This window comes from Megalopta genalis, chromosome 12 (genome assembly GCF_051020955.1).
Source record: "Megalopta genalis isolate 19385.01 chromosome 12, iyMegGena1_principal, whole genome shotgun sequence".
In the NCBI taxonomy this organism is placed as follows: domain Eukaryota; kingdom Metazoa; phylum Arthropoda; class Insecta; order Hymenoptera; family Halictidae; genus Megalopta; species Megalopta genalis.
This window is the reverse complement of record NC_135024.1, coordinates 5083328-5097567: the sequence shown is the minus strand read 5'-3', so window position 1 is coordinate 5097567 and position 14240 is coordinate 5083328. Positions and strand designations below refer to the sequence as shown.

At 28.9% G+C, this 14240-nt stretch overlaps 2 protein-coding genes across 4 annotated transcripts; one reads left to right on the top strand and one right to left on the bottom strand.

Moving 5' to 3' along the window:
* The first annotated feature begins 2100 nt into the window (after positions 1-2100).
* On the top strand, positions 2101-5439 carry LOC117228727 (UPF0047 protein YjbQ). Of its 2 annotated transcripts, XM_033484685.2 has the most exons (5): positions 2101-2293; positions 2382-2507; positions 2579-2749; positions 3183-3319; positions 3696-5439. In XM_033484685.2, exons 3-5 carry the CDS (start codon positions 2590-2592, stop codon positions 3909-3911), a joined length of 513 nt encoding a protein of 170 aa, XP_033340576.1. In that variant the 5' UTR covers positions 2101-2293; positions 2382-2507; positions 2579-2589; the 3' UTR covers positions 3912-5439. The 2 variants fall into 2 exon arrangements, with proteins under 2 accessions (XP_033340576.1, XP_076381618.1); XM_076525503.1 differs by having other exon boundaries at positions 2101-2749.
* Positions 5440-7213: 1774 nt separating this feature from the next.
* Positions 7214-14183, bottom strand: LOC117228729 (uncharacterized). 2 transcript variants are annotated; one of them, XM_076525501.1, is made up of 10 exons: positions 13211-14183; positions 11379-11479; positions 11057-11276; positions 10682-10981; positions 10430-10626; positions 10157-10306; positions 9787-10075; positions 9589-9717; positions 9277-9517; positions 7214-9022 (listed from the first exon to the last, which is right to left on the bottom strand). In XM_076525501.1, the coding sequence occupies exons 2-10, from the start codon at positions 11444-11446 to the stop codon at positions 9006-9008; spliced, it is 1611 nt and encodes a 536-aa protein (XP_076381616.1). In that variant the 5' UTR covers positions 11447-11479; positions 13211-14183; the 3' UTR covers positions 7214-9005. The 2 variants fall into 2 exon arrangements, with proteins under 2 accessions (XP_076381616.1, XP_033340577.1); XM_033484686.2 differs by lacking the exon at positions 7214-9022 and having other exon boundaries at positions 9127-9517.
* Positions 14184-14240: the final 57 nt, after the last annotated feature.

Sequence of the window (14240 nt, the reverse complement as noted above, 5' to 3'; positions counted from 1 at the left end):
AACCCACGAAGGCGGCACATTTACGTAGTTTCCCCAGTCATATATTGACCACGGGTGTCTAACTTCACGCTCGTTCGTGCCGTTCTTAAGGCATCAAAATCCAAAGATGTGGCCAAACGCCACAACTCGTCTATCGAGCTGTTGTGCACAACTGCCTCTAATTTCGAACTCTAGGTATTGTTGAGTCCTCGAAAAGTGGTAAGGTTGGCTAAGGTCTCGCTCGTAATGTAGCAACTGAACTATCGATCCCATTGGCTTCTCACAAAGTGATCCACCCAACTTCATCTTCACAGAAGAGTTGTTCAGCGCATCGTGGACTTTCTCGATAAGTACACGATTGAGCAAGAACCTCCCTTCCCCACCGAAGTCATCGACGGTGATGCCAGCATCCTCTATATGAGTCCGCTGATCCGATGACAACGTAGTAGCCCTTGACCAGCCGAGTAGGTTGGCGGTCGGAAGTTCAGGTGTTACCTCACGTTGAGGTAACCTTGACATAACCCCACGCGCTGGTTGCGCGCTGATGATACAAGGGTCCGGTCTGATATCTTCTGGAACATTCCAGTCCCTGCAACCTCCTTGGATTGTATACCGAAGGTCGGCTTTCACTGTTTCTGATAGTATACGCGGAGACGGGTACGACATATACATTCAATGCGTGTTTCGGTTAATCTTGCCAAAATCTCCGTTGAGATTAGGCCACGCCGGAAGTTCAAGTCGGAAGTGTTTTCCGCAACCATCAGTAAAGTCCCCGATACATGACATACTTGAAAGCCGATCTAGACACCACAACGCTAAATCGCTTATCGGTAGCTGCGCGTAGATCGTATTCTCGATCGACAAGTGGCAGATACGACTCGTTGGTAACCGCAAATTCACGCTTGGCGCGATACTCAGTCAAACCAACAAAGTCGTCGCAATCGATGTCGTCAAACATCGGGTCGTTTCGCAGAGGTGTAGATGTAGAGTTTGGTCGGACGTTTTCTGTAGGCTTTTTCCCGTCCGTACTCAGCCCGGGTAGAGGCGATGAGACGGCTGCTTTTAAGCCGGTCTTCTTCTCCAGCGGCCTGGTTGGCTTCTTTGAACTACCAACCTTTGCCTTGCGCTCGAATCTTGGTGAGCTATCTGGCTGAGCTAGCTTTTGTCCATAGTTGCCTGCTAGGCGATTCCCAAATGGTGCCGTCAATGCCACCATCTACTGTCTTTATTCGGGAGTTACTTCCCAGCTCCCTACAAATATATTCAATACGAACAACTATTGCTACGTGAGTGCGTAACGGCAAGAAAGTGCGCGATTATGCGTTCCTCTCTATATTAACTTTGTGACAACTCATGCCTGCTAAAAGCCCTAGCGTGCGCATTTAGGAGAAAGATTCACCAGCGCTATAATCCCCACACCATCATTAGTTGCAGCGCCATTATCCATATACATCTTAGAGTCTTAAACCATAATATGGTCTAAGATGACCATACTCCTCGTCCCCTTATGACACCACACGAGACTGTCCTTCACATCCATGTAAAAGCGGCAATGTGATTCACATGTGGGTTCAAAATTTTAAGATTATGAACATCGAAAGTTCTAACAAAAATTTTGTCTTCTTAAAAATGCTTTGTACCATCGTGCATTTATTGTAATTTTTCGTTCACTAGTTGGCATATTTATAACAAGTAAAATGAAGTTGGAGTAACGACAATTAATGAAATATAAGTGTTACTTGAGAATTGTTAATTAAAATTTAATTTAATTTATATAATCACCCATATATGTAGCATTTATATACCCTTACCAATTTCACAATTAATATTCAAAATAATGAATTAACAAATCTTATTTATTCAAAATAAGTCATTTCACATTACAATTATATATTCATTGTATTAATATTTAATACAGTTATTCACAAGAGATGTGTATATACATATAAATATGTATTTAATATTATAGTTATTAAACTTTCATTTTCATCATTTCTACTTTTTTAACTTTTGCAAAATGTCAATAAATAAATAGCTGATTAATAGATTAATAAATAGACAATTTTAGCTGAAAACGTACCATAACGGAATACAACTTATATCACTCTGTTTAGATTATCATTCGATTTATTTATTCTCTGACATGGCGTACAATATGGCACGTTATCCGTTAAAATTTCATTAAGCGGTGTGTATTAAGAAATTTGTAATCATTGGTGATATAATGATTTATTTTCAAACAATTTTACCGTCTTGTTTTTTTACTATTAGTATGTGTATATGATACTAATAGTAATATTCCGTGTAGATAAAGGTGAGCATACATGTATGTAAACGCGATAGGTATGTCATATTAAGTCAATCATTATTTCTCATAACCTTTTTATGAATACGAAATACAGCAGATGCAATTAGACAATCTTAAAAGATGTGGTTAAGTCCATACGTCTTGTAGCCGACAAGAGGCGAAGATAGACGTATACCATTTCCAATGGAGTGGACCGTGTTCTCGTGATTTTTGGCTCGAAGTAGATTTTACCGTATCTTCGCTTTGCGAGAAATTTTATTCGAAGTCTAGTTAACTGTGTAATCTCTACAGCGTATCATATCATGGCCTCGACAAAGAGAAAGATTCAAATTGGTTCTGCTTGGTTTCAAACGAAAATTAGACTAAGACCACAGCATCGAGGTATCCATCACGTTACCGAAGAAATATTAGGAAAAATTCCGGAACTTTGCGAATTTTCTGTTGGACTTTGTCACATACAAAGTAAGTGAAATTCATTACTACGCAATTACTTCGCCGTTATACCGTTCTTACGAAAATATTACAATGTGAACATTAAACTATATACATTACTATATTACTTATTTCGTTTAGTATAATTTTGTTTATAATCTGTTGCACATAAAATATAAAGTACATTTCAATATAACTTATTTTTTAAATATATATATGAACACATAAGTTCTACATGTATGTATGCACTCTAAACACTTGTTGTTTATTCATTTCTAAGTTTGTATCATTTACATTTATATATTCACACAAAAGTTAAATACATGTTTTTTGTATTGTTATATAATGTATATAGTTTTAAAAGAATGCAAATAACATGAATTATACAAATGAACTTAATGTAGGATATTAAGATTTTCATTTATTAGAAAACACAGAAATATTTTATTTTTAAAACTTTCAGTTCTTCATACATCAGCAAGTTTAGCATTAAATGAAAATTGTGATCCAGATGTTAGAGATGATGTAGAAATGATGCTTAATAAAATAGTTCCTGAAGGATTGGCCTATAGACATAGTCGGGAAGGACCAGACGATATGGTAAATTAATAAGTACTTACATATTTCTTACAATTAAATGAATTTTATAATGTGTTTAAATTAACCCTGTTGTCATATACTTGCATTGTAGTAACAATAATTGCAATTGTCTATTAACATCTTGCATTTATTAATCAGGTGGAGTTCACTATTGAATTTGATTATTCTGACATATATTTGTTTATAATTTGTCATGTATTAATTTAAAGTAACTTAGAGATTCAATAGTTCAAATGACATAAAACAATATTATTGATGCTATGCTTGATGATTAATTAGCTGATAATAAAAGGATCAATTAGTAATTTTGTATTGAATTGAAAAAAATATGACTCTAAGAAACTAACTCTTAGTTCAATAACTTTCTTAAATGCAGCCAGCCCATGTGAAAGCATGTTTTCTTGGATCTTCGCTGAGCATTCCAATTACTGATGGAAAGTTGACCTTGGGAAAATGGCAAGGAATTTGGCTATGTGAACATCGTAACAGTGCTGGAAGACGCAAAGCTGTAATAACATTAACTGGTTGTCTCCGGGATCCTGCAAGTAGCCCTTTGACTCCTGTTAGTCCTATTGCCTCTACTAGCAGCTAGGACCACTCGCACCCCCAAAGGCGTAGCAAACGTCATCTGGGCATATCTAAATCCAATTACTCGATCTAGCAGCTGCTTAATTTTAGTCAAAATCTGAGAGTGTAATTGAAAAAAGAGTGTATGGATACTATAAAGTATACACATAAAATCTTTATCATGTGGATTCAATTACAATATTAATCATGTTATGGAATTTAGTCACTTTATCAATACATAGGTTTTAGAATAATAAAAACTACTGACAATATTTATTATATATCATATCTGTATGTGGAAGTAATGCATTCATTATTTGTACTTTAATAGATATAGCGATAAACAATGAATTCACCTTTAGTAGTTCTGTTAAGACTACGAGGAGGTACACACTCCAATCTAAGTTAATAGCAGTGGTTGAAAAATACGGTTTAGTAAACATGATGTTGTTCAGTAGTTATAAACTGCCAGAGCATGTGTATACCGTATATCTCCAAAAAGATAAGATCGAATTAATTCGAAGTATCCAGCACTCTTCTTTATTGCTCTTAGATAAGATTGTGCATTCTAATATAATGCGTCCAATACTCCGAATTTAATTACATAGCTTTATTTAAGAAGTCCTTTTATAAAAACCATGAACAACAAAATAACATTAACAAATGCTCAACTGAGAACTTGCATTATTTTTTCTAATATTCAAAGATATCTCAGTTCGAGCATATGCAATATATTACAAATTTCTAACTCTGTGCTTATCTAGGGTAGGCATTTCTAATGACGTTTCCATTGCATTGGGGGTGTATATAGACTTATAATCGACTCGTAATATATATAATCGACTGCTAATATGTTTCGTCAAAGGATATTTTACATACCTTTCAATAACAGTTTGAAGAAGTGGAAAAATCAGAATGCAAGTAGAATTCGAGAATATTTTGGAGTTATGCGAGCAAAGATTGACTGCATTATTATGTAATTATCAGTTCAGGAAGGTATAATAAATCTTAATTACACTAACCAAAATATGTAAAATATCATCTGGGAAATCTAGTACTGCAAAGAGTTGTAATAAAAATTAATTATAATGTTATGAAATTAACCAAAGCTTGTCATGGGGGCTTGTTAACGTATATCTAATATACTGTAAAGCAAACAGTTGATGTTAGTAGTTAATATTTCTCATATGTAGCATAAATGGTCATCCATTACAATTAATGGAAAAGCTTTAATGTAAATTATCCAACAGTGCAGTTCATATAGCTTAAACAGAAACAGCTCAAAAGTGTAGCATTATAAAAAATTATAATACTTAAGGCCATTCATTTGTAGTCAATCACAAATTTTGTTTATCTATTTTCAAAATTTGGGGGCATATTAATTTATATTGTTTTATTAAAAAGCCAAAAAGCAAAAATTTCATTTATAGATTTATAGATAAATTTTAAGTTTGTAATTGATCTCGTTAAGCAGGTTGTTCAATGAGAAAAGTGTATAAGTGTAATGAATATAACCATCTAAAGAAATGTAATAATAATTCACTAGCAATTTACGTACATTCCAAGTTCATTTCAGTAATACAATAATTGGTATAGTATCTTTTTTATAAAATAACTCTATACACAGTAGTCCAACACATTTTACAGTTCAATAGTATATAAATATATTTAACTCTACGTTAATATTTACAAAGTAATTTAAACTTACGTGTCGCATTTTCAATTAAAATGCATTAATGAAGTTCCATCAAAATTAATATAATAGAATCACAATTTAGTACATATTAAAAAGTAACCTATTTTTTTCCTAATAACATGTAACAGTAATTTTTTAATCCAAATTTGTGCATATACATTAATAATTTGTAAAATTTTGTATATTTTTATCACTTGAATATTTCAGTGATTATCATGTAACCATTATTATCATGCAAATTATGGAATATAAGAAATTTAAACCTTATATGTCACATGTGTCTTTTAAGAATTAATAATATATTGGCAAGTTTATTTGAACTGAGTTTTTACATGAAAGTAACATAATTAATAAATAGTACTTATATTGTTTTTCCTTTATCTACGTAATATACATTTCATATAATTTCTTATTATTTTTAAATAAAAACTTCCGTCTATTATTCCAACAAGTGATGTTAAAAATGTGAATGTAATATACTTGTATGTACAATCTTCAAAGTTGTTCCAACATTATTCAATCATTTTCCTATCTGTATAAAATCAAATGTTATTAATATAATGTCTTTTGACAATGTTTATCTGTTATCCCGTGTGCAATGTAAATTAAATAACATCGATATATCATACATATATTGAGTGATTTCATGAATTTTAACAAGAAATGTTAAAAGAAAAAATAGCTTGGACTAACCATTTTTTATTAAGTTTACAAAGCTCTTAATTTTTTATATACATGTTATATATTTCAAAAGAATAATTATAAACTCGAAAAGTATTTTTGCTTTAGAAAATTTTTTTTATGACAACATGATGTAAATGGAATTTTAAACCTTTCCTTTCGTATGCAAAATATATATATGCAAATATTCTGTTATTAAGCATACACACTTAAAATGAGATAAGTAATATATAAACTGGTTACATGCTTTTAAATTGCTGTTTGAATCATTTAATATTTATAACATTTTTGAGTGTACAAAATTCGATTAGTTTTTAGCTGGATATAGTGGACCTGTATCATTATATATTAACAAAATATAATACATTAAGATTAAATATAATACATACACATATTGACTACTATAACTTAATTTAATCTTACTGTATGTACATATAACGTTATATTTAAACAAATCATAGTGAGAATATCACATTTATGAGTCAGTGTAATGAAATTTGATTGCAAATATTGTATATTATCTTTAACGTTAGAAAAATAAAATTGTTTATATAAAAATTATAGTAAATAATTTTACTATTTCAATAAATTTGAATAAATATAAAAAGGTCTTAAGCATAAAACTATATATCCTACTTTTTATTTTCTACTCTAATTTATACTATATTAATTGAAGCCAGAAATTTTAAGCAAATTTATTTTCCATTAATGATCAAGAATTAAGTTGAACGTATATACATTACAAAATATGTGTTAACTGTCACAAAAATTATATTTCAATAAAAAATAAAATTACATGAAAAATATAATTGTAGCTATATCAAGTTAATATTATAGCAATTCATTAATACTTATTTACATTAAAAAGTAATTACATTTGTATATGTAGCTAAAAAGTACAAGGGATAGGTAATTAGGATTGAAAATCTGCAGACTCAAATACATACAAATCACAACTTTAAATGCATGTTTTATTTGAACTAGAAGGCAATAACATGTACAGTCAGTGCACAAAGAAAAAGTATTCGTATACCTTTTAGAATGGAATAACTTTTTTCTAATTGGACCAAGCTATCTAAATTTTTGGGATGTTAGAGAGATTAGTTTACTATAAAATGCCTAAGAAATTGTTTGGAAAGATTGCAATTGATGCATGATATAAGAATTAAAAAATAATGTTTTTTCAACTTTTTTGTATAATCCTATAATGAAAATTTAAAAAATTTTGTAGGTCTCGGTAACTTCTATAGATGCTGAAACTTTCATTGAAATTGGTTGACGCATAGTCACGCTACAGTCATTAAAAGATATAAAAATGACCTGTTCTTGGTTTAAATTCGTGAAAAATTGCGATTTTTGCGATCTTTAATTGCTTACAGCTCAGATCAGGGTCAATCGAATTCGATAAAATTTTCAGCATGCATATAAAGAGATCTACAACAATGCATTTTTTTAAATTTTCGTTATGGGCTCATACAAAAAAGTTGAAAAATATAATTTTTTAATTCTTTTATCATACCAATCAATCGCAATTTTTCCAAACAATTTCTTAGGCATTGCGTAGTAAACTAATCTCTCTATGATCCTAACAAAATTTAAATTACTTGGCCCAATTATAAAGAAGTTATTCCGTTTTAAAAGATATACGAACATGTGGATACACCAACTGTATCTATAAAATATTTAAAACGATACTGTTATCAATATATTCATTACAAATAATAAAAAAATCATTTTATTAATATTACTAACATAGAAATAAGGTAAATTCTAACACTCAGTTATATGTATAAAATGTTTATAGTGTTTCTAAAAACGGCGGGTTTTACTTTATACATTTTCAATTTTTGTTTGTAGAAAAAACATATTAAATAATTATAATAATATTAAAATATTGCACTTATATATTTAAAGTTCTTCAATTTGTCAAACGAAATTAATCTTGATACACTGCTCATGTTCACATTGTACTACATGATAGCGTATTACTCAAATTTCAACAAGAAAATACATTGATTCTATATATTATAAATGTAAAATTGTAAATTATCATTAACAGTACATTGTAAAAGTCTGCACCAGTATCATTCTTAAAATATAATAATTACTGTCATAAAATACAGACATTCGTAAAACACATTTGGTAGAATATGATAACCACTGTTTAAATATACACGGAAATGTGTAGTAAGTTTATTTTCGGAAAAATAGTGTAATATACTTGAAGGATGATATCATTCTGTATAATATTCTACTATCTTTCGTCTACATTATTTTTCTTTTTTTGAAATATTAATAGTTATTTTAATAATATAAAAGTATCAAAATATATTGATCCAAATATATTACTTTATTCGCAAAAAAACTTATTTCTCAAATTACATTACTATTGCAACTTTATATTACACTAAAATTCGTTTCAAGATGTATTACACGTTTTACAATCACAATTAAAGCAATTTGGGAACAATATATTAAGCATAATACAACGTATATTCGTGCAATTTAAAAGTTAAAATGTTCAGTATGTAAGTCAAAAATGATGAAAATTATTTAATTTTTTATTTGTACCATTAAAAAATATTTAAATAAAATACTCTAACAAATATTATAATTATAATATATATTAATATATATATATATGATGAATGATATTAATATATTAGTGATGCAGAACCTATAATCTCCAATATAACTCGATTCCACTAACGATGTTAACACCTACATGAGATTCGTATTGCTTTACTTTATTTTCATAACTAAAACAAATATTTAAAGTGAGCATTGTTATACTTTAGATTATAGATATGTTTCATCAAAAGCATTAAGTAAGAAATTATAAATTAATAACAATTGTGTAAAATTAATTTTATATATAAATTCTATTTGATAGTTGATTAATCGCAGATTCAAGTTATAATTTAAACTTTTACTTTTTTACGAGTACACAAAAATATAAGTTAATTAACTGGCTGATTAAACAAATTGTTAATAATTTCTGGTACAGGCTTACCATCTGGTTTACTATCAGATTCACTAAATTCTTCATAATTTTCAGGTATTGGATGTGGTCCTGGATTGCTTAAATCATTTGCTTTATCTTGCACTTCTTTGAAAGATGCTTTGATATTATCTAACGCAGTGCCCAACCCCGTTTTTATTTGATTAAATTCTTGTGTCACGAGTGAAAGTCGTCCCAAGAGATAATTTAAGTTTTTATCGACTTCTGTCATACGTTCTGTTATCTCGCCAACCTGCACATAAAAAATATTTATTTAAGTAAAATCTAATACTTTGTAGCATCTCATAGAATGAAGCATTTTACCTTGGTCTCCATGCCATCCATAGTAGTAGTTGTACCATTTACATACTCTACGTTTTGTTTATGTAATTTTTCCAAAGTTTTTGTACTTTCTGTCATTTGTTGATACATGACATTTATTTGTCGCCACACCTATTACGAAAATGAATTTTATACATACTTTAAATATCAATTGTGTGAAAGACTGCATATAAATACTACCTCGTTCATTTCTTGTTCCATTTTAGTAGTTAAATTTGCCAAAGCACCATTTTGATTGTCCATGATATCATTTGATATACCGTCAAATCTTTGATTTAAAGTATTATTAATATTTACACCTTGTGCTTTCACTAAATCTCCTACTTCTAAAAGAATTTGATGTACCCCATATTCTACTCTCCTTTTAGTATCCAAAACATGATCAGCCATTGAAACCATTACAGATTGTCCCTTTTCAAGATCAATTAATTCTTGATTCACCCGTTCAGCATTATTTGCTAAGTCCATTCTAAAGTTTCAATAAAACTTAATGAGACGCTGCCGATATAGTTAAGTATAAGTCGTTTCCTATAATTCATAATAATATTACCTAAGAGATCCAATTGTCTCCTTTGTCTCGACTTTAGCCTTCTCTAATTTATTTTCTAAATCATTAATTTCTTTAGTAACAACATCCTTTAAAGTATGTTTTGCTTCCTGTAAGAGTATTTGCGATTCATTGTGATGGATGTTGTTAATCCTAAAAAGTAAAGTCTTTTAATTCATCATTCATTTCCAAAATTGTGTGACATCTACAAAATACTTATTACTAGAAGAACATTCTTTTAATTTATAGAATTTATAATAATTACATGAATGTTACCTTGGTAATTCTTTAATTTGTTCAGATACATCTTCTAACTGTTGTTGTATAGAAGGTAAAGCTCTAGTATATTGATCAATATTTGAAATAGCATCAAATTGTGGTTCTTGTAACTTTTTTTTAATTGTTTGAGTGTATTCTCTGACTTTCTCCAGTGAGATCTCAAGATGACTAAGCCTTGAATTAATATCCTGGATCTATAGAGCATTCAAATTTAATATGTGTTTTGAAATGCTACAAGAAATTATTTACCTCTGTCAGTAATGCTTGTGTTGTTCCTGTTTGAACATTTGAAATATCTTTTAATTTCATTGCTTCAGATTTTAATATTGACTCAGCTTTGGAAATCCTTTCCATTAACAATGATTCTGTATTATTTAGTTTCGAGAAAACAAGAGAGACATTGTCAATAGAAGGCGGTGTAATAACTGGTCTAGTATTAACTTCAGATACTTTATTTTCAATATCTGTAAGCCAGCCTTCTAACCGACTTTCCAAATCTTCTAAAGTATCAACAGTTTTCTGCATTTGTATTCTTTCACGTTCATCTCTCTGAAGAAAATTTGTATATGTATGATTCTTTGTTCGTATTTCAAGAAACTTAAATTTTATTAATTAATGAAATACCTGAGAAATTAATTGTTCAATTCCTGTAACTTTTTCATCAAGTTTTGTTATCTGTGATTTAAGGCCATCCACTGTTGACATGCGTTTTGTCAATACAGCAATTGTTTTTTTTAATTGCTCCCCTAACTGACGTTCTCGTACTTCATGTCTTTCTAATTTTTCAGTATTATCTCGCATCATATGTACTAAACTTAACATTGCATCTTTAATGTCTTCATGTCTAAAATCAATAGTCATTTTATAATAAATGAATACTTGATTAAAATTAAACTTGCATTTATATTTTCTTTATATAAGATATTAATAATAATTTAAAACGTACGTAATTTCCCTAGTAATAATTAAATCGACACAAAGTAATTGTAAAGACAATATCAAAATATACTTCATTGTTGAATATGTAGTAAGTGCTGAGAGAAATATCTGAAATAGTTAATAAAAATATATTACTTTTACTCTATATGGTCATGCAATTACATTTATCTGTGAATAAATTGTAATATCAACTATAGTAACATAGTAACTACTCAAGTAGATGCAATATCTGTAAAATGACTGAAGTGCTTCCTTTAGTCAATTAATTGAATACACTGTTATTGAGATAAGGAGCAAAGAGGTCATTGCTGATGACTCTGATGGTAAGAGCATCTTTGTCAGTAAACTGCAGTAGTGATTAAAAGTTTTATAGTTATAAAGACAAAGTATGAATTTTGACAATTTAAATTATGTTGGATTGATTCTTTACATATCTTGCATTTCTATTTAACATAATTAGCACATTTGAATACTAAATGCTATTAATATTATACTTATCTACTTTCAATTGTGAGTGTATTATGTATAAATTCTCTTTCTCTCTCTCTCTCTAGATAGAGAGAGAGAGAGAGAGAGAGAGAGAGAGAGAGAGAGAGAGAGAGAGAGAGAAGAAAGAATGGAAGAGAAGAAGATATTAGAGTCCTTTTATGGATAGTTGCACATGTGCAAATAAATCAAAGTAATATTATGAAGCTATATGTTTTTATTATAATTTACATAAAAAAATGCGACTATTGTAAAGTCATGTTTTCATTTCTTTGCATGGAAATGTGTACAGCTTTTCACTGTAGAACGTCACAAAGAGAGTTCAAATTTTAGCTATTTTTAGATCTACAGATATACATCAACTGCCATTTGATGGAGCCATATGGTCCATTTGAACCATATGTTTCAAGTGCAATAAATTCAATTTTTTATGTCAATTGCTTTGAAAATGTCACTGTTAGTGTTCAAAATGAAACACACACATATGTTGGAACACTAAAATAAAACATAAGAAATTTACAGTCTTTCTTGAGTTATAATTGAGAATATTATTAGCTACTGTATAAGTAAATTGTAATTTACAAAAAAAGACAATTTAATATTGTTAACATTCACTTTAAAAAAATTAAATTAAAAAATGTATATCATTTTACAACAAAAATATTTTATCAATACTAATATTCATATGATATATATTAATAATTTTTGTACGTATATGTAATTTTTGGTACATTTATCGTTCTTAAACATTTTTATGATGTTAATAAATTCATAATTACAGTCTACAATCAATATTACAAGTACAAGTTACAATAATGTACATATTTTGAATGTTATTTTATAAATAACTTAAACATCGTGTGTTGTGATTCCTTTGTTCTTCTACATTTGGATAATTTTATAAGTTAATGCATCGATATTTAATATATCGATACATTTTGAAATGCTAGAAATCTTATCAGTTTAATCTATGTTTACTAACAATATACGTCGACTATCGTTTTAAAATTGAAATTAAAATTAAATAATTAAATAAAATTACATCTTCTGTAAAATAAAAACGATATTTTGTGTTTCGATAATATATTTTACTGTAAAAATAAAATATTTGGATACTTCACGTTTCATTTATTGAGAACAAAACAGCAACGTTGAATGGCAAAGTATAAAAATAATAATTTAATAAAATACGATAAATCTCTAATTTAAATATTATTCCGAGAAACAAATGTACAAATGTATACTATTCAATAATGAACAAATTTTCAATAATTTGTTTTCTAAAAAAGAGTATGTTGAGAATTGCAAAAAGAATTCGATGTATTTCATTTCAAAAATAAAGTTTTTACTTACATAAATAGTAATCGTATTTTATTTCGTTGAGTAAAAAAGGTGGAGGTATGTAAACTTGTGTTTCCTTATTCGATCAACAGCGAACTCAAGCGAACTGATTCTCATGTCATTACCTAAGTCCACATTTGGATTTTTAAAAAACTAAACATAAAGTATACCCTACTATGTAGCGACAAATAGCGGCCAGTTTTCGTACTACGTACGTACCGCATCGGTTTCGACAGAAAATGTCATGTGTAAAAGAACAATAAGGAGCAAGGAATGTATTTAAATTTATTATTAAAATATGAATTTGGGTCCAAATCTTGATAAATATATAGAGTTTTAAAGTGAAAGAATCAAAGGAGAGAAAACCATCTCAAAACATGAATTGCTTTATGTTTTAACGCTACCTAGTGCAGTATCAAGAAACTACTTTGAATTATCAAAAGATGATAATACACTACTATATGCAAAACTTTTCTAAAACTTAGTGAACTAAATTTATCTCTTGAAAATATTCCGTCTCGTAATATTGACGATATGGTCTGTTTATTAATTGTTGCATATTGTTACGAAGATTTGATAGATGATGTGTACATCGAGATATTCTTATAAAAGCAAAAGTAACATCTTTTGAGAACTATAATAATTTCTAATGTATATAAGCAGAGCACACAAGCTGCGTAACATGACATAGATTCATAATTCATATTTCTACATGTATAAATTGCCATAAATTGTATTAGATACTTTTAAGTACATTTTAAATCTGTAAAAGCATTGAATTATGTATGCAGTACAATAAAAATGTTTTTTTTAGTCAATCTCGAAATTGTGTATATTTGTTAAAGATCATTTTCGACTCTGCACATAATGTACTAGGTTTGAAATGTTACTGTCGTTCTCAATTCTCCTTCTCTTTCATTCGGTGCTCTAAAGAAAAACATGGAGATAACTTAAAGCTACAGAAACATTTAAAATTTTGGCATAATCGAGCTATTCTTGTGTCCGTATACTAAGTACAAATAGTATAACTTTGAAATGAAAT